The sequence below is a fragment of the Glarea lozoyensis genome (genome assembly GCF_000409485.1).
Source record: "Glarea lozoyensis ATCC 20868 chromosome Unknown GLAREA9, whole genome shotgun sequence".
Classification (NCBI taxonomy): domain Eukaryota; kingdom Fungi; phylum Ascomycota; class Leotiomycetes; order Helotiales; family Helotiaceae; genus Glarea; species Glarea lozoyensis.
In genome coordinates this window covers 1,170,165-1,194,638 of record NW_007361004.1, presented here as the reverse complement: position 1 = coordinate 1,194,638, position 24,474 = coordinate 1,170,165, and the positions used below count along the sequence as shown (strand labels likewise).

The 24,474-nt window shown below is 45.4% G+C and overlaps 14 protein-coding genes across 14 annotated transcripts; 5 read left to right on the top strand and 9 right to left on the bottom strand.

Moving 5' to 3' along the window:
• Positions 1 to 210: 210 nt before the first annotated feature.
• GLAREA_08336 (NAD(P)-binding Rossmann-fold containing protein) lies at positions 211 to 1,376 on the bottom strand (the record flags this gene model as incomplete). Its single annotated transcript, XM_008090381.1, has 3 exons — positions 211 to 380; positions 428 to 731; positions 786 to 1,376. 3 exons carry the CDS (start codon positions 1,374 to 1,376, stop codon positions 211 to 213), a joined length of 1,065 nt encoding a protein of 354 aa, XP_008088572.1.
• A 471-nt stretch (positions 1,377 to 1,847) lies between these two features.
• Positions 1,848 to 3,348, bottom strand: GLAREA_08335 (uncharacterized protein; the record flags this gene model as incomplete). Its single annotated transcript, XM_008090380.1, has 3 exons — positions 1,848 to 2,663; positions 2,717 to 2,851; positions 2,902 to 3,348. 3 exons carry the CDS (start codon positions 3,346 to 3,348, stop codon positions 1,848 to 1,850), a joined length of 1,398 nt encoding a protein of 465 aa, XP_008088571.1.
• A 692-nt stretch (positions 3,349 to 4,040) lies between these two features.
• GLAREA_08334 (MFS general substrate transporter) lies at positions 4,041 to 6,524 on the bottom strand (the record flags this gene model as incomplete). Its single annotated transcript, XM_008090379.1, has 3 exons — positions 4,041 to 5,499; positions 5,547 to 6,249; positions 6,305 to 6,524. 3 exons carry the CDS (start codon positions 6,522 to 6,524, stop codon positions 4,041 to 4,043), a joined length of 2,382 nt encoding a protein of 793 aa, XP_008088570.1.
• A 305-nt stretch (positions 6,525 to 6,829) lies between these two features.
• On the bottom strand, positions 6,830 to 7,144 carry GLAREA_08333 (uncharacterized protein; the record flags this gene model as incomplete). Its single annotated transcript, XM_008090378.1, has 1 exon — positions 6,830 to 7,144. The coding sequence occupies one exon, from the start codon at positions 7,142 to 7,144 to the stop codon at positions 6,830 to 6,832; it is 315 nt and encodes a 104-aa protein (XP_008088569.1).
• Positions 7,145 to 7,594: 450 nt separating this feature from the next.
• Positions 7,595 to 8,293, top strand: GLAREA_08332 (Thioredoxin-like protein; the record flags this gene model as incomplete). The annotated part of the gene is made up of 3 exons (XM_008090377.1): positions 7,595 to 7,722; positions 7,795 to 7,867; positions 7,928 to 8,293. 3 exons carry the CDS (start codon positions 7,595 to 7,597, stop codon positions 8,291 to 8,293), a joined length of 567 nt encoding a protein of 188 aa, XP_008088568.1.
• Positions 8,294 to 9,321: 1,028 nt separating this feature from the next.
• On the top strand, positions 9,322 to 9,880 carry GLAREA_08331 (uncharacterized protein; the record flags this gene model as incomplete). The annotated part of the gene is made up of 2 exons (XM_008090376.1): positions 9,322 to 9,553; positions 9,651 to 9,880. 2 exons carry the CDS (start codon positions 9,322 to 9,324, stop codon positions 9,878 to 9,880), a joined length of 462 nt encoding a protein of 153 aa, XP_008088567.1.
• Positions 9,881 to 10,756: 876 nt separating this feature from the next.
• Positions 10,757 to 12,280, bottom strand: GLAREA_08330 (FAD-binding protein; the record flags this gene model as incomplete). The annotated part of the gene is made up of 1 exon (XM_008090375.1): positions 10,757 to 12,280. One exon carries the CDS (start codon positions 12,278 to 12,280, stop codon positions 10,757 to 10,759), a length of 1,524 nt encoding a protein of 507 aa, XP_008088566.1.
• A 540-nt stretch (positions 12,281 to 12,820) lies between these two features.
• On the top strand, positions 12,821 to 13,681 carry GLAREA_08329 (uncharacterized protein; the record flags this gene model as incomplete). The annotated part of the gene is made up of 1 exon (XM_008090374.1): positions 12,821 to 13,681. The coding sequence occupies one exon, from the start codon at positions 12,821 to 12,823 to the stop codon at positions 13,679 to 13,681; it is 861 nt and encodes a 286-aa protein (XP_008088565.1).
• A 42-nt stretch (positions 13,682 to 13,723) lies between these two features.
• Positions 13,724 to 15,122, bottom strand: GLAREA_08328 (uncharacterized protein; the record flags this gene model as incomplete). The annotated part of the gene is made up of 2 exons (XM_008090373.1): positions 13,724 to 14,966; positions 15,016 to 15,122. 2 exons carry the CDS (start codon positions 15,120 to 15,122, stop codon positions 13,724 to 13,726), a joined length of 1,350 nt encoding a protein of 449 aa, XP_008088564.1.
• Positions 15,123 to 15,573: 451 nt separating this feature from the next.
• On the top strand, positions 15,574 to 16,468 carry GLAREA_08327 (uncharacterized protein; the record flags this gene model as incomplete). The annotated part of the gene is made up of 2 exons (XM_008090372.1): positions 15,574 to 15,771; positions 15,824 to 16,468. The coding sequence occupies 2 exons, from the start codon at positions 15,574 to 15,576 to the stop codon at positions 16,466 to 16,468; spliced, it is 843 nt and encodes a 280-aa protein (XP_008088563.1).
• A 264-nt stretch (positions 16,469 to 16,732) lies between these two features.
• GLAREA_08326 (uncharacterized protein) lies at positions 16,733 to 18,001 on the bottom strand (the record flags this gene model as incomplete). Its single annotated transcript, XM_008090371.1, has 2 exons — positions 16,733 to 17,036; positions 17,097 to 18,001. The coding sequence occupies 2 exons, from the start codon at positions 17,999 to 18,001 to the stop codon at positions 16,733 to 16,735; spliced, it is 1,209 nt and encodes a 402-aa protein (XP_008088562.1).
• A 726-nt stretch (positions 18,002 to 18,727) lies between these two features.
• GLAREA_08325 (Zn-binding ribosomal protein) lies at positions 18,728 to 19,371 on the top strand (the record flags this gene model as incomplete). Its single annotated transcript, XM_008090370.1, has 5 exons — positions 18,728 to 18,790; positions 18,854 to 18,870; positions 18,927 to 18,989; positions 19,012 to 19,163; positions 19,229 to 19,371. The coding sequence occupies 5 exons, from the start codon at positions 18,728 to 18,730 to the stop codon at positions 19,369 to 19,371; spliced, it is 438 nt and encodes a 145-aa protein (XP_008088561.1).
• Positions 19,372 to 19,586: 215 nt separating this feature from the next.
• GLAREA_08324 (uncharacterized protein) lies at positions 19,587 to 20,542 on the bottom strand (the record flags this gene model as incomplete). The annotated part of the gene is made up of 3 exons (XM_008090369.1): positions 19,587 to 19,886; positions 19,936 to 20,208; positions 20,384 to 20,542. The coding sequence occupies 3 exons, from the start codon at positions 20,540 to 20,542 to the stop codon at positions 19,587 to 19,589; spliced, it is 732 nt and encodes a 243-aa protein (XP_008088560.1).
• A 663-nt stretch (positions 20,543 to 21,205) lies between these two features.
• On the bottom strand, positions 21,206 to 22,889 carry GLAREA_08323 (FMN-linked oxidoreductase; the record flags this gene model as incomplete). Its single annotated transcript, XM_008090368.1, has 5 exons — positions 21,206 to 21,259; positions 21,313 to 22,323; positions 22,371 to 22,646; positions 22,698 to 22,769; positions 22,824 to 22,889. The coding sequence occupies 5 exons, from the start codon at positions 22,887 to 22,889 to the stop codon at positions 21,206 to 21,208; spliced, it is 1,479 nt and encodes a 492-aa protein (XP_008088559.1).
• Between the last annotated feature and the right edge of the window lie 1,585 nt (positions 22,890 to 24,474).

Here is a 24,474-nt window from a genome sequence, read left to right as displayed (position 1 = left end):
TCAGCATCACATCTATAAATAGGGCAACTATTTCATTCGATACAAGGAAGCACAGTTTCACAAACCATCATGGATGCCCACATAATAATCAGAACGCCATAACACCTTCCAGCAACGAAAATACATGACGGTGTATAACCATTCAAAATAATAACCCCGTCTTCCATCATCGGGGTGTTCAAGTTCGTACATGAGCCAAACTTCCTAAATTCAGACCTTGATAATGAGTTTTCCAGCCTTGACACCCTTTCTCAGGTCCTCAAATGCCACATTTGCATCAGCCCACTCATAAGTGTTGATAATAGGATGCAGATTATGTTTCTCAATCGACTCAACAGCGCGCTCCAGGTGCTTCTTGCTCTGACCTCTGATGCCTTTCACTGCGGATTCATTAGCCAGCTTCTTTAAGGCATGAAAGTACACGTACAGGTCTTGCCCCCGAAAATGATAGAAGCAATGAGATCGGTCTGAGTAGATGGTGTTAAGAATCCAACAAGAGCCACTGTGCCACCAAGTTTCGTTGCTGCTATAGATTGTTCTATGGTACCGGCACCTCCGACATCGATTACGAGATCAACTCCTTTTCCATCCGTGATGCGAAGGACTTCTTCCGCCCAGTTTGGGGTTGTTTTGTAGTTGATGATATCAGATGCACCAAGTGATTTTGCTTGTGATAACTTCTCATCTGAGGAAGATGTTGCGATTACATGGGCACCTAGTGCTGATGCAAACTAAAAGCTGATAAGCAATTGCGTCTAGCCATATTCGAAGTTGGTTGGCCATACCTGAATCACAAACGAACTAACACCACCAGTACCTTGCGTAAGCACAGTCATACCTTTCTTGATTTCGATAGCATCCAACGCATGGACAGCAGTTGAAGCACAAGCTGAAATCGCAGCCGCTTCTTCAAAACTGAGATTCGCAGGTTTCTTAACGATGAACTGATCTTTGAAGACGCCGTATTGAGTCAACGAGCCATCGACACTTCCAGCTCCAAGTGTGGTCTCAACAGTGTACTGTGCAAGATCATCACCATCGAGCCAACCACCATTGACTACCAAAATAACATCTTGACCAATACTATCACTCCATTTGCTGTCAGGCCCGGTAGATACGATTTCTCCTGCACCATCGCATGCGGGTACTACGCCTGAGATGGTTTCAATGGGGTAAACAGGACTGTTTGCGAGGACGCTGAGATCGCGGTAGTTCAAGCCGGCGGCATGGAAGCGTATCAGGACTTCTCCTGGCCCCGGAACGGGCGTGGCAACCGTTTTGATAACGAGATTGTTGAGTAGAGTTGGGGAGGATTGATCACCAGATTGATCGTTGAGAACTACTTGGTAGGTTTGGGAGGAGGTAGGTGTTGACATGTTTGCAGCTGTTGTGGCGATGAAATGGTAGGACTTGTCAGATATGGAAGACGAATCTGAGGACGGCTATGAATCTAGAATGAAAGAAATTGCGTTGAGAAAGGTGCTACTGCCAGACATCATATATATAGTCGATTCTTGGGTAGTTATTTCGAAGCACTTGCTGTTGCGTCGTTCACTCGCATCTTTGCACTATTCCCAATTCGAGGTTTATTCTGCGAGCCCTGTTTGTTTCTTACTGTATGTTGGAATACTTAACCATTTCTAAGCATCGGCCATTTTGTCCATCTGAGCTATTCCCAATTCGAGGTATTTCTGGCGAGCAAATTCCAACAATGATCAACATTTTGTGCCGAGCGTTGTAGCTATATGAAAGTTTCCGTATATGCAGAGACCATTTTGGTCCGTGGTTGTTCAAATGCTTTTCCCCGAGCTAAGTCATTACTTGTTCTTCTTTTGGTAAGTACCACTCTAAGCAGTACTCGGTAAATGATTTTCTAATAAGCTTATAGGGCATCTTAGAGACTGATAGAACCATCTTTCATAACTGATTTGGCATGTAGGTAGCATTACCAATGGCAGTTCTGCCGGGGAATTTGCTTTCGATTTGTCCTTCGCAAGCTTCTTCGCTTCCTGTCCACCCAATAGCCATCTACGTATTCTTGACTCTTCTTCGAGTGCCTTGTAGGCTACGTCCAAGACCAAAGCCACACAGAATGTGCCCATAAAATTCTCATAATAACGATTGGTGTAATCCAAAGACCGAATGATCTCAAGAGCAAGCGCATTTGTGTCAGAGCTTCTGCCTAGTAAAGGTGTTCTGTTGGGATTCTCCAAGGAAACTTGTGCGAATATCTCACATGGTAGTACCGCTTTGAGTAATTCTAAAAGCAGAATTCTAGTAGCGTCGTAGAAACAGATGCTATGTGCTGTCCACACATCTTTGTAATGGAATAGTGTGTCTAAAATAGGACCATCATCATCTTGCATGACACTGTTCTGCGCGTCCGCTTTTACTTCTGTACACCATGATATTGACTCGACAGCGTAGTCCTCCCACCAGTCATTCAATTCGTGTAAAGTTGAAATAAGATCCGCAGCAAGTTGGCAATTCTCATTAGATGTGGAGAGCTCTCTGAGTCGTGCTCGATAATTCGCAATATCGCACATAATATCCATTAAGAAATCAATGGGTTGTTTTGAAGTTGGGTCTAGCTCCCATGGTATAGACTTCCATGCTGGCTGAGCCATACATGTTTCTGTTTGAGTCATAATAGCTCGAGAAAACTGGTAATTTGTTCATCAGCATGCTCCAGTCAAGTCATACTTAGCTGACTTACTAGTAAGTGTCTCTGCTCCAGAAACAGTGATCTCTCTGATGCAGTCATAAGCCTCTTCGGTCCGAAAGAGCTCAACAAATGCTCCAGCATTTGAGCATGAGATAACCAACCCGTTCCCTCTCGATGAGTCATAAGCTAGCTTTGTTAGCAATCGACAACGGATACGCATGGAAAATGATTCAAACCTCAAACATGCACATCAGTGTTATAATCTCTACAGTACCACCCCTTCGTACATCCTCTCGATTCGATATGCATTTCTGCATATCAGACAAGACGTTTCCATAAATCTTGATAGCTGCAAGTCCAACATCACGCTGCTTATACGCAAACCCGAAAAATGAAGCTCCCAGTGCTGCCAGCGACTTGTGCGATATCTTCGGTAACTCCAAAATCCAGGATTGCCCAGCAGCAATTGCTTCTTGCTGCCCCGCTCTCCCCTTTGCAAGTTTATCCACAAGAAATGAAATAACAATATCATCTCTGAAGCCTATCAAAGATAACGAGTCTGTGGGAGTGAAACCCTTGGCGATTCCAAGAACTGTCGTACTTCCATCTTGCGAAGTTGTCCTAGCCTTTTTCTCCCTCATATCTTGTATCTGTAGACTCTCGACCATCTTTCTCCGTTTCATTTTTGGGAACTCATCGACGAATCTGGGGATCAATGTGTATCCTGAACAATTGAGTCCACCTTTCTGACAACGCAGACAAGATGGATGCGTTTCATCACATTTCACTTTTCTGGACTTGCAAGTATTGCAACCTTTGCTTTTTGGTCCCATATTTAATAGAATTTGCAGTCAAATATAACGAATCTATCGCTTGTCATGAAGTTGGAAAATTAAATTCATGTATGATCGTGTGTTACTTTGTTGCAGAATAAACAAAGAGAGCAATTGTCAGCGGGTGGGTCTGTACGGCTTTAGCGAGCATCAAACTCACGAATAAGATCTCCTCGCGCAGAATAGCTTGCTTTGGGACTAGTTCGCTTCAGTCAGAAGGCGTAGTGTGTGTTTTGGCTATAATATTAACAGCACGTTTTTCTGAGGTAAGGTGAGACTATGAAAATGATTTCATATTACGGTCAAGTTCAGATGAACTAATCATATAGATGGCGGTCTGGATTTGTCTCCGGTCTTTCCAAGCCCCAATCTCTAGCAACCCCATTTCTATGGTCCTATCCAAGAACCCTTCTGTAAGTCAAAAGTCCAATGTAAAAGCAAAGTAGGTATCCGCTCCAATCTATCTATCAAACAACCCACCCAAGAGAATCCAGACGCCTTGTGCATTCTACTCCAAGCCAAACCCAAATGTTAGTTACAACTCAGAACCTCTCCATCAGGTTCATCCTAACAGTCCACATCCTCGCTCGCTTACCGAATATATACATAGGAATTGTGGACGCCATAAATATCAATTGGATGACGCCTAGCCATATGAAAACGGTGCGTGACCCGTCAGCCTCAAGCCAGTGGTTGAAAAATAGACTGAACACCAAGCCGTGGAAGATGTTCTTGCTAAAATTAAGCGTTACAAGTGCCTCTCCAGCGTATTGACGGTAACTGTCCACGCAAAAAGTGATGGAAGTCGTTGAGGCAAGTGAGCAACCAAAGGATATGATTCCAAAGAAAATTGTCGGCACGATCCACGCGTCATGTTCATGTGCAGACCATCCGTAACCCATCAATCCGATGACAGTAGTAATGGTAATCGGAATTCCCATAACTAAGCGGAATTCAGGTTCGTAAAGTCCACCATTACGCTTTGTCATTCTTTTGACAATCATATCACTAACTTTCCCAGCAACAGCCGTTCCTAAAATTCCGCCGATAAAGGGTGAGATGTATATGAGTCCAGTGGAGAGCGCCGAAAAATTATAGGTTTCTGCGTTACGATATATCTCGGATACAGACTCGGACAAGACGATCAACCAGCCCACGGCGCATGCATACACTACAGAGGACCAGAGGACTGCAGGATATGCAAACAGAATAAAGGGTCGAAAAGCTACTCGGAGCCAGCTATCGTTACTGAGGCGTCCATTATAAGGTTTTAGCTGTTGAACGAATGACAGTTTTTCACCTCTCCTCAACACATTAGTGTATCGCTTCGAATGTGGTTCAAGTTCAGGCGCGATTGCTGGTTGATGCACTTCTCCGTCATAAGTGGGAACAGTTCCGGTCCCAGAGTCCTGGTCTTTATGTGCGTAATCGGCATCTCGGAGCTGAGCTTCAACGTAATATGGTGAGTCCATGTTGTGAAGTATAGGAGTCGCTGGGACGTCACCAGCAGGCTGTATACGATGCTGCAAGTCATGATGTGCATGCAATTGCCGTGGAACAGAATCGTGACCAGCAAGCACATCTATATGCGGCTCAAAGCCACCAGATATGGCTCTATCTCTAGTTGCAGAATTCTTCGCCCCGGCTTCTCGAATTTCCTGGCTCGAACCATCCGCTTGTCTTCCCAAGTCAGTAGCGTATTGGTCGTTTTCAGCGAATCCAACGCTACGGGCAGTCGCTCTATGGGCCATGAGTGGGCGTTGAGGTAAAGTTGTATCAGCATCAGTCAGCTTTTCTTCGCTGTTGCCGTTATGTCGATTGCGATGGTCAGAAGCATTTGCGGTAGTCGACGGAGAGAGCCTCCTTTGAAGTAGGACAGAAAGTCTAGACATACTCTTGGCCGGTTTATGATGTCTGCCATGGGGAGTTCGGTCCCAGAAAGACTCGGGCACAAAGAAGAATAGAAGGACACCACAAAAGCCTACTACCATGGCAACAATCCTGATTCAATTAGAAATATTCTGCTTGAATACGGATGAATGACTTACCAAAATACCCATCTCCAGCCCATGGATTGAATGATGGCTGCGCTGACCAAAGGAACTAAGTTTTTCCCACCAAGCAACAAGAGCGTATAAATACCAATCCTGTAAGCACGTTCGTGGAGAAAGAAGATTTCCGCAATCGTGGCAGAAGGTAGGCATTCGACAGAGCTAATAGAAATACCCTGAAAGATACGAGCAACCAGCAATGAAATGTACGTTGGCGACGCCGCACACCAGACTGAAGTTCCCACGAACATGATGGCGCAAAACAGATAGACAGGACGTTTTCCGTATAAAATGGCGGTAGGAGAAAAGATGACTGAGCCTACACCAAGACCCATCATGTAGAGACCTGTGGTCAAGGCAACCTGCGGAACAGAAACGTCGTATGTTTCTGCAACATTAGAGAAGCCTGCCGCTAAAATGGGTGTCATGCCACCTCCGACCATGCAATAGAGACCTAAAGACAGCAAAGCGGCATCTCGTCGCCATTGCGGCCAGTTCAGAGGATCGTTATCTACATCTTCTGGTTGGGGGTCAAGAATCATCCCATCATCAGTTTTCTTCTTGTCATCTGGTCGGGTTTCCTGGTGAGATGATCGTCGACTCTGGACCTGTGCTGGCAATGACTGGGAAGAAGTGACAGCGGGGGTATGTCGAAGCCCTAGTGGATGGTTTCGGTCATCCGAAAGTAGCATAACAGACCCTATATAAAAACAGTCAGGCACTATATCACATCCTGCTCCGAGTAATAGACGTACCAGGGACCTCGTGAGTACTAGGCACATTCAACACGCCTAGACTCCATTTCGTAGTCGGCCGTCCCCGACCTTTCTCAGCACTTTCCTCCGTCAAGTTCTCATTCACGGCATCATCGGCTGTTCCATTTCCATTTGAGACAGAATTCTTAGAGAAAAACGAACGTGATACTCTCAGAAAGCGATGTTTAGGCGGATGCTCTGGTTCCTCAATAGTCGTCATACCGCGGACAATTTGGAAATTAGGATGCGTTTTCAAGAGGCTTTATAGGACCGGGAGAGGAAATAGGCCAAAGGTTCGAAGGAATCGACCCGGGGGTTGTTTCTTTAAGGACTCGAGAGTGGCAAGTCCAACAACACTGGAACATATGCGTGTTGCACTCAGGTGAGTTGGCCAGCCATGTGCGGTGAGTAGTGCAATGTGGAAGAGGTATTTAAACCTGTTCGCGAGGATATAAACACGATAAGGAGGTCTGTGACTAGGTGTGGAGCGACAGCAGTCACGAGGAGCTGTCTACTCGACGATGTTTAAGTTGCGATAGGGAATGCGTCGTAGATCCGGAGGTTTGGTTCAAGGAACAAGGATGATGAGGAAAGCAAGGAGAGACAAGCTGGGAGCAACTTGGTGGAAGTTGAAATACACACCAAAGAGGAAGGTGCGGCGTATATGTGTTCTTTCTCGAGTCGACCAGAAAGGGAAAATAATATTGTGAAAGTTACGGAGTGAAGCTGTACGGGAGCAACGGACAAGACACCACCAGAACCAGATGGCAGGGGTCTTGCAAATGGCTTTGGCTGTGGAAGATGACCCACCTTTTGACGAGCAAGTAAGCCAAGCCTCATGACGGTCGTCTTGGGAATTCTTATTTCAAGAAATCCTACGTCCCTACCTCCTCGCCGCAATGGTTGGTGCGAAAGGCATGCGATGCTGTTGGACTGTTGAGGAACTTTTTGGATGTGGGTGGAGGGGAAAAGGTCAGCAAGGACTTGCACCGCCTCGTGATGTTGTCCTACTGCGGAATACGCATAAGCCCTACCAATGATCTTCGCATCTGGCTCGCTCTCTGCCATTTTGATTTTATGTCAACTGACCGCTTGAGCTGTTGGTGTTGCGATTATTCGTGGAGACATGAATCGAGTGCCGAGAAACGAAGTTCGCGACCATGACGCTCTTTTGCTGGGTGCAAGCCATCGCGGAGAACCCTTGTCTGATGTCTAAACGCCGAGAAAGCGCGTTTGCCAGCCTCAATCCTGAGCCATCAATGTTTACGAAATATTGGCCCCATTTTCAAGATGGTAATACGTCCAGCCTCTAGGCTCTTACGCGTATCAATCGCATCACAGTACCAGCTCTCTGTACCGGTGGCCCGTCGATTTTCTAGCACAAAAGAGAACAAAGCAAAGAACAGGATATACGATTCGTAGGTTCCACGAAGCTACACTCCCAGCAGAGTTGGCTCCCTTGAGTACTTGTGCTAATAGCAACACAATAGTGTTCGCCGGCCAGATGACTTCCAATCATACCTCCTTCTTTCCACCTCTGCGAGAAAACCCCTCATAACCTTCGTCAGTTCATCGACTTGATTCAACGAAACCTCCCCGGCAAACAGAGCTAACACCATACAGTGGACGGCATCTTACTGCAATACCTGCCGAACCATTGGTCCTTTACTCAACCAACTCATCGAATCCGGCGTTGGGGAAGCCGAAGGCGGCGTTTCCTTCTGCGAAATCGAGTATGACTCTCAAGACATAATGGACAGTGGGTTTGGGATGAGATATATGATTACCGCAATGCCTACGCTATTGTCTTTTGATAGAGGGGAAGCAATGACCCAAACGAAGCTTATGGATCCAGCTAAGATGAGGGATACCGAGTTTATGAAGGAGTGGATAAGGACGGAGGCTAGGAGGCAGGGTGGTGGCAGTGGAGGGTCTGGTTTTGGTGGTGGTGGAGGTCTGTTTGGAGGGCTGTTTAGGAATTCGAAATGATAAGCTGTCGAATGATTTAACGCCAATAACCTTCGAGATCGAGACTTGTGGATTTCTGTACATTATGATGTGGATGGGTGTGTACTATCAAAAAAGAAGAGCCGAAGGAGTCGAAGGATTGGGAACTGGTTTGGACTCGCTATTGAAAATTATATCAAGCAAACACCACTGTTGCTGCCGATTCGAAGCGGATTGTATTGTTTGCATGGTCGTCAATGCACACGCAAGATGATCACTGATCTAGATCGAGAGCTCGTGAGCTTCCAAGTTCACGATAACTAATCGTAAATGACGAGCAACAATCCCAGTCAGCAACCTAGAAGCTATATACAAAACGGGTAATTAAAATCTGTCATATGAAGTTAGTGAACATTTATAGAAATATCTATTTTAAAAGCAGACCCCATTGAAAATCATCTCCAAGGATCACTTCCAAATTGGCGGTGAGAATGGATAGCTTTAACTCGTGGTAACAATGAACCGAGGCAAGGACTATGTGTTCCTGCTAAAAGTATGTGCTATTAACTTGCAAGAACTAAAAACAGACTTCTAAAATACCAATTGTTTCAGTAGATGTTAATATCACGAGACTATATAGCACAAAATAATTATCCCACGTTCCTTATCCGCACATCTCACTTTCCCATCGATCCCCTCGCTCCACGGATAAATCCTCCCCTCCACCCGCCTGTCAAACAAGCATACGCCAAAAGTGGGGCCCCGAGCCAGCTTCGCTTCTCTCTCCCCTCCATACTTTCCGAAGCTCCCTTTTGGCAGCTTAGAAATCATACTGCATCATCGGAATTGGAGATTGCTATTTACTTGTCGCAGTCTGTAAGTGTCAAAGTATACTGTTTCGTATGAAATATCCCCAGAGCCTCGACTGATTCATAGAAAGAGCTTGAAAAGGAGTTTGTAAAGCTACCCCGCATCGAGGTCGAAGGACGAAGGATCAACTTTGTTTAACTCACCACCACCACGACACACTTATTTCAAACCCCGAACAATTCCCAAACTCAAACCTCAAGATGTGGGCAACCTCATCCGCGGAGCCAAAATCACCTCTCTGGTCCCCTCCCACTCCAATCGAAACCACAACCCACCGCCCATCCGGCCCCTCTATAAGACTCAAGAACCAAGGCCGACGAATCGCCCAGATTGTGAAGCTGAAACCGGAGTATGTGGAGGAATACAAGAAGTGTCATGCGAAGGTGTGGCCGGAGGTGTTGAAGCAGATTAAGGAGAGTAATATTGAGGATTGTATGTATTAGCCACCTCTTTCCATGCCACCACTTCTCAAAAAGATAATCGCTGAGCGGGAAAATTGTTGATGAATTGATGCTAATGACTTTTACAGACTCAATCTTCCACGATCCAGGAACTGGAATCCTCTTCGCCTCCTTCAAGTACGTGGGCTATAACTGGGCAGGCGACATGGAGAAGATGCGCGAGAACCCGAAGGTGCAGGAGTGGTGGCGGATGACGGATAGTTTTCAGGAGAGTTTTGTGGAGGGGGCGAAGTCAAGTGTAGATGGAGAACCGGCTTGGTGGAAGGGTGTCGAGGAGGTCTTTTATTTTAATCCTTAAGATGTGGTAGGAGGATTGGTCAAGAGTGGTGGACGAGAAGGATTTAAGCGAATTTCTGATGGTGATTAGGGGTCGAATAAAAAGAATATTTTGCTGGCTCTGAATGAGGGTTCTAATTTATGAAGTGAGCCTAAAGTTTTATTCTCATTAGCGTTTTGATAATTATCTTACAAAGACTCTCGAAAGTTATAAATCAAAGTCTTTTGTAATTGTGGTGAGAACGAGCCTTTAGACACAACATAATTTTGTCACTCCAAAGTCGACAAGCAAACAAGAGGGAATTTTAGAAATGATCCTTTTCTAGTACTACGTCTATCTATTCTCGGGTTATTTCTATCCCCAAACATCCAGATAACCCAACCATCACCCTTTAGATTTAAATTACTTTGGCCGCGATTCGGCGCTCTGTATAGATGTTCTGTACACAAATGGCTAAATGCCGAATCTGTGAAACCGAATCAAATATCTCCAGCTTGACCTTACAATAAAGACCCTCATGTTGAGATTTAAAATTTTCGATTATCTAATTGTTAGTTTCGCCCTGAATGAGCCTTTGGTGGATTTTTATATAAGTACAAGTTTGTCAAGAATCAACCATACTAATGCAACAAAGAGAATTTGCAGGAGGAGATGTAAGTCTAGGACATGTATCTTCACTATAAGAAAGTAAAAATGCACCACTTAAAGCACTTCTCTACATACTAAAATCTATGACATGAATTCTATTACGTTCTCGTCTATATCATCATCTTACTAAATTCTACAGCAGATAGGTTGAGATACCTCATATTTGATCAATAATATGCGCACGTACTTTTATCCTGTATATATACACACCCACAGATAAAACTTTTATAGCTCACCAAGTCTCCAAATTCAAACTTCCTTCTTCCCCTTCCTCCTCCTAGGCAAAAGATAGTCTCCCCCCAACAAAGCTTTCCAAACGCCATATAAGCCCGCAAGCGGCCATACTCCCCAGAAAATTGCCAAAAGCCATATTTTCCAACTTTCTCTCTTTTCCTTCTCCTCACTCTCCACGTCTACCTTGACCTTGTCATAGACACTAGGGAGGTACGTGGCGTGGTATTTCTTCCGTAAAGAATCGTACTCCTCACGGTCATAAATCTCATTAAACTCTTCTTCCGTGTAATAGGTATGAGCATACAACCACTTCTGACCCCCCAAACTCCTAACTTTCTTCTCGAAAGCACGATTCCAGTATACAAATTCCCGTCTATTAGTAGATCCCGGGCCCCAAACACCGAAATTGAGCGCGTGATCCGGGAGTTGCTGGCCCATCATTCTGTTAGCATTAGTCTGCAAACTATGCGTAGAGTTCTTCCCGCTTTGTTTGAGCGGACATAACCAGATTGGATATTGTTTGAATTCCTGGTCTAGATATTCCATGAATTCCGCTGCTCCGGTGTAGGGGATTGCAACGTCTTGGATAATGTGAGAAGAGGCGAGACCGCTGCGGTGGAGAGCGAGGTACATGACGCGAGTGTGCATGAAGTAATCCAGGAGAAAACGCGTCATGCGGTTGAAGGGTGTAAGGAAGTATTTGTATGCGTAGCGAGCGACCCAGAAACCGCCACGGTCGTAGCGGAAAAGATAATCGACGAGCGGTATTGCTTCTTTGATTGAGGAGGTTGAGCGCCGAGTGAGTCTCTCGACGTGAATATAGAACCAGGGGTCGTATGGACGTGTAAACCTTTGGACTTGGATGTTACTGTCGGATATTGTGTTTGTCATTTTGCCAGCACAGATTATGCCGCGTGTTTTAGAGTACATGATTCCGTCTAGGTATTCGAATGAAGTATCCTTGGTAACTTTGTGAATTACTTCTTGAGCTTCCGAGATACCATTGACTGGGTGATATGTCAACTCTACGTATCTCTTGGCTTCTACTAGTTGAATTTCGAGAAGTGTTGTTACTCCCAGAGTACCAAATGAAGAAGCAGCACCGAAAAAGAGATCCGGATTTTCTGTTCTTGATGCCTTGGTGATCTCCCCATTCGCCAAGACCATTTCAATCCAGTTGATAGTTCGGTCGAAGAATCCATATCGAAAAGAGCTGCTTTCTCCAGCTGTCCCGGCAAATCCACCACCAACAGTAATACCAGGGAACTCCATCACCACAGGAGGGACCAAGCCATGTTGAAGAGTCGCTTGAACTAGATCATCCATAGGAACATTTGGTTCCACCAATGCAGTCTTGTTGTTGGTATCGACTTTGAGAACGTGATTGAGCCGAGAAGTATCAATCAGTCGGTCAAGTTCGTACTGCGATTTCCGTGTACTGTTTGTTGATCCATGATAAATCCGATACGGCTCTTTGCGAGAATAGAATACTCCAGTTTGAGAGGCAATCTTTGAGACTGCCTGATCATGAGCATCCATATCTGGAACTGCTTCTCGTCCACAGGACTACTGCGAATACTCGCTCTTTTTGTTTGTCTTGAGAGGACAGAAAAAAGAATGAATTTATAGAAAGAGCTTGGGTCTCAGCCAACGTCCTAGACAAGGACTTCTCAGCTAGAGTTGGCGTTTAGTTGCCGAGTACGATATCACGCCTCGTAGCTGCTGATAGTTACATTAGCATAGAAGTAGGGTCCGAACGTTCCGGTGATGACAGTGGCCGATATACCTGAACCAAAAGTACAAAAGAAATCTCTAAAACAAATTATATATGAGAAAGAAAAAAGATGCAAGAATACAAAGTAAGCAAGGAAAAGCTGGCAAATGTTGAGGAACGAGATATTCAAAGATTCGAATGCAACTTGGAATATTGGAAGCCAAAGTTAGCTCGAGGAGCTGCATATTGACTACCCTCCGTACGGGCCGAAAGTCCAGCTTCCGGGCCGGACGAGCTCTCGCCGGACATCAACGTCAACTTGGAAGTACACCACTTCGGAGTCGCGTCCTCGATCTTCATGGAGAATGTCCACGACGACACTCCTCCTCCTACCTCGAGAAATCCGCGATGAGATCTACCGTATGGTCCTCCTGCCGACCTCAGTACCATATCTTATAGAACCGTATGCAACCGAACACCAACCGCCCCTAAAACGCAAAGCGAAACACAAAGCCCAACGACTCCGATATGCATCTAGTGTGCCATTTAAGCTATGTCTCGACCCTACACATATTTCGCCCTCCTGCTGCGAGTATCATGAATTTGCGTATAGAAACTTCTATCACACGACGCTTTCGTTACTCCGCGTGAACAAACAAATATATCGGGAAGCCCGCGATCTCTTTTGGCATAGCGTGACTTTCTACTTTCCAATGTTCACCCTGTTTGACAGGTTGGCGGAAAACCATGCAGTCAAGGTCCTGAAAGCTATGGGACAGATACCGAGCAGACTCGTACGTCGCATGCGGATCAAAATGAACTCTTTGGAGTGGGGAACGAGTGCGCTGCCTAAGCTTCTTCAACTCCTGGCGAGTCGTGCTCGATACGGAGATTTCAGATCGCTGGAGCTGTGTTGGGATCAATGGGGCTTTTTTCAGCTGGTAACAGTGAACTCGGGAAACGGTTTTGAAAATTTGATCGACCTGTACGATGCGTTGTTGGACGGGTTGAGGAAAGGAAGTATCGGTTGTGGATATGAGAGGGTTATTCGCTTGCCAGCAGACAGTACGAAAGAGGACGCGACAAGATGGAAGTTGGACCCCACAAAGACACGAGATACGCTAAGAGTCTTACATTTTGCATGTGGTGGGAGTTTATATTGGGCAAACAAGTTAGTCTGGCAAAACTATCAGCAAGTGGCTGATATTGACCTCGTAGAACCCTGAAATGAGCGACAAAATATCGACATAATATTGAACAATGAAGACTTAGTTATCCTTCAGCCTACCAAATGCTGGCTCAAAGGCGATATCTCCATCTACGTCAAGAATCTTCCCCTTATCCCACTCTCTTCCCTCTCCCTTCTTGGACCATCTAACATCCTCCTCATTCTTCTCGCCTCCCTTCTCCCATTTCTTGATTTCTTCGTCAGTAAACCCTGCTGCTTTTAGTCGATCAGCGCCTTGCTGTTTCCATTTCGTCCGATCTCTAAGAGCTTCCAGCGCTTGGTCCCAGTCGTTTTCTTCGTCAGGATCAAGCCGTACGTCGGCTGTCGGGTCGTAGTCAGCGGAAAAGCGAGAGTCGATACCAGCACTATGTGAAAATGTACCACGACCACGCGTGCGAATTTCTGGTTGATTTGGTGGAAGAGGGCCAATTATCGAGGCCAGGGGATCGGAATCGTAGTCTTCCTCGGTTGGGGTCTTCTTGATATCTGGCTTCGCCGACGATCTCGGTTCATTTGAACGGGAACGTCGCCGTCTCTCATGGCGATCCGCTGGGGATTTGCTTCTGTTTCGGCGAGGAGAGCTAGATCGTCTTCTCGCATATTTAACCCTCTTCTCGCGGGGCGAGGTTGACCGACTGCGACGCCTCTTGCTTTTTCTATCATCACGAGTTCTATCTCTCGATGAGCTCCTGTGGATCCTATATCGTCGTGGACTTCTTTCCCGATCTCGATGGCGCGACTTTCGTCTATCCTCTTTCTCCGATGCCTCGGCGAGTTTCGATATATGGCGTCTTCTTGAATCACTTCGTTCGTCCGCATTTACTTCCCTATCTCGACGTTCAGAGTAGATTTTGCGGTCGCGACTTCTTGCCTTCCTAGCGCTATTATCCTCATCATCCGCCCTTGGTCTCTCCCGTGTACTCCGTTCCTTTTCTCCAGTGATCCCTCGCGGTCTTGCTTGTTTTGCGCCCAAAGATTCATGCCTTAAAATTGAATCAGGTCGTCTCGATCCGTTCTGTCCATCAATTTCTTCTTTCTCCACTCTCTTCCTTTTTAACCCATTACCAGCACCCAAAATCGCAGCGATATCACCAAGCTGCCTCTTGCGCACATCATGAGTGCCGCGTACCGCTTTTCTAACGGGTTCTTCGACCGAGTCTAATCCTCTTAATTTCGCTCTAGAGTCTACAGCTTCTCTCGCTAGCATAGCAGCATTGTGTGAGTCGGTATCTTTGATTATATTTCGAAGAAACCGAGTGTTGGGCTTGGGTTTGCTAGCAGGCCTTCAAAATATCAATACCCGTAAATAGCTAGTGTTCGGATGACACTCACTTGGTTTGTGAGTTGTTGTGCAAATTAAACATACCCGTCAGGTTTTTCGCATCTTGCTCCAAAAGCGCGGCGACATAGGCGTCATCCAAAATATCGTTGTCAGGCATCTTCGCAATCAATCGAACGGTTTTTTTACAAAGATGATACACTGGATGTTGAGGCAGAGAAGGCGACCATGTAACTGCAGCGAATGTTTTTTCGACTTCTCGAATGGCCCAAGTTACAGGCTTGACGTGCTTGTCGTTCGTTGCCCCTAGCTTATTGGACTTCTGCAATGGCGGTGTACAAATATTGTGGCAGAATTTGGCGCAAAGTAAACAAAGCATTCAAGGATTGTTGTGAAGTGAACTCACTTATTGTTTCACGGATTGTTGCCACATAAAAATAAATATTCAGTAATTTCCAATTTTTCGATTTCTGATTGAACCAGATCTCGCCAACGTCACAACCTTTTAATTTTGGCTTTGAGGATTTGCCTCGAGTGCACTCAAAAGTAACGCGACACACCCCGCGCCAAAGTACCTGGGGGTGCTCAGATCACAAACAACATTCGACAGGATGGCTAAAACCCACCAGCAAATTCTAGAGGAGATTAATGAAATACAAGCTGGCCATGAGCTCTCTATTATCAAATTAGGAGAACCTCTCGCGGCGCCGATCAAAAATCAGACAGGAATTCGACGGTCAGATGTATCAACAGATGGATTTGACAATCCAACTCCAGCCAGTCTTGAGGCAGACTTAGAGCACTACAAGGTATTTCCCGGGATGGCTTTCGATGCATAATGAGTGATCTGACAATAGACAGGAATTGTTCTCAAAACTTAGATTTTCTTACTTGGAACAAGTCACGAAAGAGAAGTTTATCCGTGCGATTGTTGGCGACCCGCCACTTGTTGTTGAACACCAAGAAAATGTTGAATTGGAGCGATCACTCGCCGTCTCAAAAGCGTCACTGAAGGCCCAAAAGACTGAAGTCGCTGAACTGGTGGAACAGCTAGAAGAAAAGGGCCGTCAATTATGTCGAAAATATGAAAATGTTCAGTTGCAAATCACACAATTGCAAGATCTTCCTCAGCGAATAGACGAGTTGCAATCTAGTGTGGAGAAATTGAAAGCCTCGCAAGCTCCGGGCTCACATCCTACTCTAAATATGCCGCTCGATAAGACCTTAGCATTAGTAGAGGAAAGGCAGAGAGAGAAATCAGATCTGGACAGACAGCTGGAACAGCTACAGCTACTACTTCCCCGGAAAACCAGGGAATTGGAGAGGCTGAATGCAGAATTGCAGCCGCTGGAGGTTAAGAGGTTGGGAAGCACAGGTGCAGCGAAAGAGGCGAAGAGGAGGAAAGAAGAGGCTTTGGGCGGAGTTGGGGACGACCTTGAAGAGCGAGGCAGATGGTGGAGAGGCGTGGAGGGCGGGTTGAAGGGAATGTTGGAAATGCAAAATTGACTAATCCATCACGTATCGGTTAGGGACGGACATGATTTTCGCATTGCCCTCCTGGTTTTCTCATGCGACGACGTCAAACATGGCGTTTATTGTTGTTTTATGGCTGTACATTTATTTGGGAAAGTTACGATCTTTGCATACCCTCCGAGGCGCTGGATTTCAACTTTGTTGTTTGTTTCAATGGTAAATTCCTACCGAGTTCGGAGCTTTGAGCTCACGGAAATTCTTTATTTCATGCGTCGTTACAAGGCCGTTTCTGTCACTCTACATTTCCGCTTTTTGCTGCCTCTGGGCTCTGATCCGAGAAGCGGCATCTTGCAGACGAGTATTGGCGGGATACTTCTTGAGAGTCTCCTCTACCAAATATTGACCGATATCCCACGTTGCTTCTGCAAGCAACAGCTCTTCTAGTCGCTGGTACAAGCTGCGGGTTGTTTCTGAGCTATTCGATGTTGCGCTAAGGCATAACGCATTGTTAGTTGCAACCAATGCTTCTAGTGGCATCTTAAGCTTCGTGAAAAGCGAGCCGGCGGTATCGAATACGTCGCACACGAGCTGCTTTTTTGGACTGGGCAAGTCGGTTGTGAAGCCAGAGGGGTGATTTTGATTTCAAAAATCGATGTTTAACAATTTGCCACTCATGGTCAGAAATTGCATGGCTTTTATCCAATCAACACAATCATGCTTTGGTGCCAAGAACTGAGCTTTTTGCATGTAGTCTCGCCCTTTCTGTTCGAAATCCGACGGCTGTAGCCGATCTAACCTCATGGAGTCCTTGATCTGAAGGATTTGTTCTTCTGTTACATCCCCAGAGATATATAGAGAAATCTGGCGCTCTTCGAAGCTAGCACTTCGGACGGGTTCCCTTGTGTGTAATCTTATGGCTTCCAAAATTTCGTGAGCTGCTTGTAGATGCCTGTTTTGAGGCATCAGCAAATTGAAATCGAGCGATATCCCTACCAGTGGTGATCTTCGCTGAGAGCTAGTGTACTTATCTAAAAGCAAAAAGAAGTCTGCAAGATCTTCACTTCTGATTACTACAGACTCGAAATATTTCGAGGGTTTCTCCGTTTTTATCCAATTATTGTGGTGTCTATGCTCTAGTGAAATACAAAGCATATAATTCTTGAGAGACTGGAGTTCACGGTCGAATCTCCTCGTAGGCAATGTATTCAAGAGCGCATGTCTAAGATCATGACAATAAAATGTTTGGAAGTACACAAAATGATTTTGTGTATAGAAATATTCTAGAGCTTCACGGGACAGCTCTTTGTTAAGTCTGAAAAGTAAGCAATTGACATTTCGGAAGTCCAGTTCTCGGTGTCTAATATGAGTTGTGCTCCGCCCGGCCCATAGTATAGAGTGGTCGAACTTCATCGGTAGAGTGACAAGAAGGACATAGCTAAATATCTCTCGGCGGATATCAAAGCCTGCCCTTTCCAGCATATTGGCTTTGAGACTCTCGCTCTCATAATGTGCAGCAGGCTCTTTAGAATCTTCAATTGGTATAGAGTTACTGGCAGATTCCTCCATGGTGTCTCAAGATTTGGAAAGCAAAATTTGGTTTGCCCTCGTATTCTGATTGGTGTTTTAGGACAATGTGATTTCACCCAAAGCAATGACCAACCTTCTATTTAACAGTATTTCCGTGACAATGGAAACCATCATGTTTATGAAATTAGGAGATTGTTCTCATTCAGGTTTGTGCCTCAATTGCCTATCAATTATCACCACGTATTTCGTTGTTTTCTGACCTTCATTGGACCTTAACATCTTGTTCTACCTTTGTCTCAAGCCAGATGTGCTTCCTAAGACCTAGCCTAGCTCTCTTCAGGAGACAGTCTTCTCGTCACCCTTCGCACCTTTAACATATCATATCTGCAATCAAATATTAGTGGCCACAAGTAATTCAATATCATGAAATGATTTCGAGGTCGCAAGCTGCAAAGATGTGGAATCGATACGGAAACATGGAGGAAAGTTGATAGTAGCTGACCCAGCTACCTGGGTATACAAGACGCAATAGCCCTACATACGGTATATCGGCCAGGCTAAGAGTCAATGATACGTAAATCTTTGCGGCCTCAACATCATGAAGTGAAGTCATTTATTAGAGGTGCGATAAGGTAGATTCCAAGGTTGCGAAAGAGAAGGAACGAGCGCCACATTTCCTGGTCCGAGCGCCATCCTAGCTCACGTGCTGTGGCTCCATTCGCTTCAATCACGCTAACGAACGACCGCCCACATGAATTTTTGAAAATGCTCCGCCATATTTCGAAGAATCAACGACAAACTCGACAACCCAACACGGCCACGAGGTATGTACATCTGATGAAGCGCGCCATTGGAGTTTTAAGTTTGAAGTACTGACAATTTCTTTTGTAGTTCCTAATCCAAAATGAGTACGTTCCGACCGACGAATCTTGCCTCGAAACGACACAACTAACTATTTTGGCAGCGAAGGGAACTTCCAGCTTCGGAAAGCGCCACAACAAGACGCACACATTGTGCAGACGCTGCGGTTAGTAAAGTAATCCTTCAAGAGGGCATGCCGCAAACTGTAGTCGGGAAGGAGAGAACATCGGACATTCAGGGTTGGAGACTGACAACGTCAAAACTACAGGTCGCCGATCCCTCCACATCCAAAAGCACACCTGCTCATCATGCGGATATCCAGCTGCTAAGATCCGACAATGTACGTTTTTCTGAGGCTCGCTGGGTAATCAAGGAAAGGCGAGGATTGACTAACATTGGGATCAGATAACTGGGGCGAGAAGGCTAAGAGGAGAAAGACTACCGGAACAGGACGCATGCGCCACATGAAGGGTGTCCCAAGACGATTCAAGAATGGGTTCCAGACCGGTGTACCAAAAGACTCGAGGGGACCATCCAAGGCCGAGTGAACGAAGCATATTAGGAGTTGAATGGCTATCGGAATTTGGGTGCGGATTGCTCATGTTGTCTTGAGAGGGCTACGGTTCTGCTAGCAAAATTTACCAACTTGCACGTCAAAAAACATCTATCAATCCGGAAGTGATATCTTACGATTTGGGAAGCGTATTCTGCGATTGGAGAACTCATGACACGAGAAGCGCGGGCTTAGCCAGAATCACCAATTTTATTGTCCCCTCTCGAATACTTTTACACTACCGTCACCACCGACAAAATACAAAAGTTCTCGTTCCTCAATCTTTCCCGCCGCGTCCTGCTTGGAGAACCCTACATCTCCACGTGTAATGCGAATGACTCCACTAACATCTCTAGCTGTACCACTATCGAGCAGTCTCAGGCTTATAGTTAAATCTGCTTGATGAGCCGTATGCAATAGCAGAGCGGCGTGATTGATTTCAAGAGGAGTTTCTTGCTCAGTGACCAAAGGACTATCAGCAGCCATTGTGACGACTACCGAATGCGCTTCCTATGCTCATCAGTCAGCTAAGATTACTTTGGAATGAAATGACACTGACCTCTCTAAGATCTAATAACATATCTCCTAACTGAACAGGCCTAGACTCATCTCCACTCATTGCAAGCAGTAGATCCAATTGATCAATGACCAACAAAGTCTTCTTCCCACTTGAACTCTGTAATTCACGTATCGCACTCCGTATCGACAACATAATCTGCTCCGTACTCTTCATAGTCACATGTTTCTGTGGCGTCTGAGTAACATATAACCCCTCTAACCCATCCACAAAAACAACTCTCTTTTTCAGTATAAATTTCTCTAGATCAAGCCCCTATCCCATTATCAGCCTATTTCATCTCATCTCATCCCTCTAACCACACCATCTCCCTTTCCAAAACTCAAAAAAATCAAAAGTACTAAAAAAAAACTAAAAGTAAAAGTAAAAAAGAACTCACCAACCTCCGTCCCCCCTCCCTCCAAAACGCCACATCCCGCATAAAACTCACCAACACCACATTCGTCTCCTCGTTCGTAAGCAGCGCGCTGTATAAGTAGCGGAGCACGAGCCAGTTGGTGCTTGCGCCTAGGATGTTGGTTAGGAGGATGAGTGAGGATTCTGGGGGGAGCGCCAGGGCGGAGGAGAGGAGGGGTGGGATTTTGGACATTTTTTGCTTTGGTGGTGGAAAGGTAAAGGGGTGAAAGGAAGAGGGGGATAGGTTATGAGGCTTAATGGTTTGAGTGGTGGGGGTGTAGATTGGATAGGTGTTTGGGGAGGTGAGTTTGGTCACGAGATATGGGTTTTTTAGTACTCAGTCGCTTGAGAGACCCGGTTTTTGGGGTGGATGCACAGTTTGATTGGTTGATGAGCATTTATTTCTCTAGTTCTGGTGCTGCAATGTTAACGTCTTCCATTACGTCTATATAAAGACATTGACGTGGAGTTTTTCTTTTCAACTTGAGTTGGCATTGACTTGTATCATTGCTGGTAAAATGATATGGATTTAACATTTCTGCAGAAGCATATTCGAATAAATACTTCCAACACGCCGTCAACAAGGACAAGAATCTAGCTATATAATCTGTAATGACACTCGCGATAAGTCTGATACCTTGAAGAAAATCGAAATTGTCCTGCCAAAGTCACTAATTTGGTAATGATACGGTATTCGCTGTGCTGTATTTTGAACTTCTTGTCTACATTCGTATAGCATAATATATACAGTTATAAAATCCATGATATATACCTTTTTACTCGTTAGTCATTTACGACATTCTACATACATCTATCGCACCACTCATCACCTTGCAATCCATACCTGTTCGGGGCTCTACAGCTTAGCCTTAGCCGCAGGATTGACAAGAGGATCGTAAATAGCCATTCCCTGATACTCAAGTTAGCTTTCTTCAATCAGAGCCGCATATTATGAGTACTTACCAGGTTATCCACTGGCACGCTTGTAGTGTGCATGTTCAACCCCCTCGTGTCAATTAATGTTGGGTTCAGCTGCTCCACGCTCGAACATCCAATCAATCGCATATTCATCTCCATCTCATCTTTCAAAAGCTGCATAGCACGGTCCACACCTGGAAGGCCGTACGAACTCATAGCATACAAGAATGGTCGACCGATTCCAACACCCTTTGCGCCCAGGCAAAGAGCCTTGATGATATCAGTGGCTCTTCGCACACCTCCGTCGATATAGATCTCAATTCGGTCTTCCCATCCACGTTCCCGGAGTACTGGCATAACTTCCGCAAGCACTTCGACCCCAGAACGTGCAAAATCCAGTTGACGACCTCCATGATTGGAGAGTACAACACCTTGGACGCCGGTTTCCACGGCACGAATAACATCCTCCACTCTCTGGACACCCTTGAGGATGATTGGCATCTTGGTAATAGACTGGAACCAAGGAATATCTTTCCAGCTAAGAGCTGGATCAATGAAACTGCTAATGGCTCTTGCCGCACCTTGCGAGTTGTCGGTCGTTGATCCACTCTGCACATTTGAACCGACATCTGTGAATTTAGAACGCATATCTTTCTCTCGGCGACCCAGCTGCGGCGCATCGACGGTGATGAACAGCCCCTTGCATCCGCGCTTCTCAGCGTGTTCTACGATCTTTTTCGTAATACTTCTGTCTTTATTGACGTACAGCTGCATCCATTGGACCTGGTCTCCTTCGGCGGCGTCCATGATTTCATCAAACGAACAAGAAGCTAGAGTCGGAATCATCTGGATAACGTTATGTTTCTTTGCTGCTTTTGTGAGGAGAACCTCTCCTTCATGGTGACCCAGCTTCCCAAGAGCAGTCGCAGTGACATAAAATGGCATGTCGGTTTTGGTACCTAGCATGGTTGTCGAAAAGTCTACCTTCTCGACATCCACAAGAATTCTGGGTCGAAACCAGATCTTATGGAACGCCGTGTGGTTTTCTCGCATAGTCTAGAAAATTAGTCCCTCTACTTATATGCTATGTCGAGACCACTTACGATCTCATCATCTGCTCCACTGGAATAATACGCCCACGCAGTCTTTTTCATCACTTGTCTCGCCACCGATTCGAAATCCATCAGATTATAGCATTGCTCGAGAATTGGCATTCGCGCGATTCGGTCCTGCCTTGCCTCTTCATCTGGATCGTGCTCCTTCTGCTCCTTCTTCACTGTGCCCATATCCACCTCGCCCAAATGCTTCGATTTGTCTAGATACTTGTCGAGTGTATCCGGGGGGTGGATAGGATCATATTCTTCTGTCGCATCTTTTCCCTACCACATAATCAGTAACCTTGCGCCAATTTCTGTCATTGGTTATCCTACGGCATATTTGAGAATAATCTTTGGCCCACCAGGATGTTCAGGTAAGAATTCTGTAACATCGTATGCTTTGCCCTAATTGAAAGTTAGCGGTTGTCCTTCTTGCCACTCGAAATGCACCAAACATACATGAACAATGACCCAGCACGAGTCTCTCGAGTTGTGCTCTGCAACTTCTTGTCCTGTCAAAACCATCTTGACAATCTATTGACGAACCGAGGTAAAGGAATTTGAGAAGCTGGATTGAGCAAGAGGAATGATAAAAAGACAGCGAAACAACGATCTAGAAAATAAATATGAAAGAGGACGAACGGGAAGATGCGCCCCGATTTGGAATGCACCTTGGTAGTCGCGGGAATAATAGTCGGAAAGCAATAACTGGGGCAATGAGTGGTCGATGACAATGGGGAAGTCCCCTAGCTGTTGTGGAGCAAGTTCGGCAAGTTGATGGCCCGTCACAGGACGCCGATTTCACACTCGCATTTTCGGGTGAAAGGGAAACGAACTTGGCAAAGGGAGGATAATATAGGAAATATGCTGGAAAACACTATCGAATTTGAGCAATAAATCTACAAAAAGAAACAACTCAAAGTTATGAATGGTGTTCTTCCAATTATTTACAGTTGCTCGAAGTCTGATGGCTCCGGGGAGGTGTCGGGGTTGCGGGGAAGCGGGCGGGGTAGATATTGACCAATGGGAATGCAGCTACTGATTGGAATGACCTGTTTGGGCTACAGAGGTTGTAACTACTTTGACAGGAGCTAAATATGCTTCGGTACCTTATTCTAGATATTCTAGGACTCAAATCTATCTATTGAAATGATCCGAGACCTTTCATCATAACTCGATAGACCTGTAATTTGTGTATCAAACTACATATTCCCACACGCGAATACACCAACTCACTCGTTGCATCGCCAGTACATTGTGATCAAAGTACAGATCACCAGATGGCAGCAATGAAACGTGTTGACACAATCAAATGACTATGACTATCTAGGTACACATGGGCTAATCTGAGAGTGTATGTGATCGAATGCGTTGAGCAGTCCAACCATATGTGTCAGCCCAGCGAGGATGACGCCGACATGTAGAATTTGATGACTATTGCCATATACGTCATGTCTTAATGGAACCCATCTTTCAGGGATTCTGAAAGCATATGTTATAGCACTTATGATGTTCAGTGCGCCCATCAATCCCATACAGCTAAGACTCATTCTGTCGTTCTGAATCTCCCAGCCGTACTTTATAAGCCCATGTGTAACGAAAATCAGCGCAGAGAAGCCAAGTGAAGAATATAGGGCGGCTCGATATGGTCGAAAGTGTGGAAGTTGAAATCTTTTGTCGAGGCTTACGGCAATTGAAGTAAGAGAAAGCACGGAAATCTATTGTTGTGGATGTTTTGTCAGTATAACAATGCACATGCGAATGAATCTCTGGGTATACTGACCACAGACCAGTAAATTTTCTGAAGCCTAAGGTCACAATAGAACCCATAGTAAACAGATGGAATAGTAGATCCCCACATTAAAACTACTATACCGGTGTAGTCCAGCTGTCTGCCAACGGCAGCTACTCTTTGACTATGATTCGAGATCGTGTGGAAGCTACAACAAAATGTCAATTGACGGAGTAGGGAGTGCCACGAAATCTCTTACCATGCCGAGAAAATGAAGCAAATAGCCACGCCAGCGAAAAACGTCGTAAAGACAACCATATCTCCTAGTTGACCATTTCGATAGACTGTGCTATAAACATAGAACGGAAGACCGGCAAA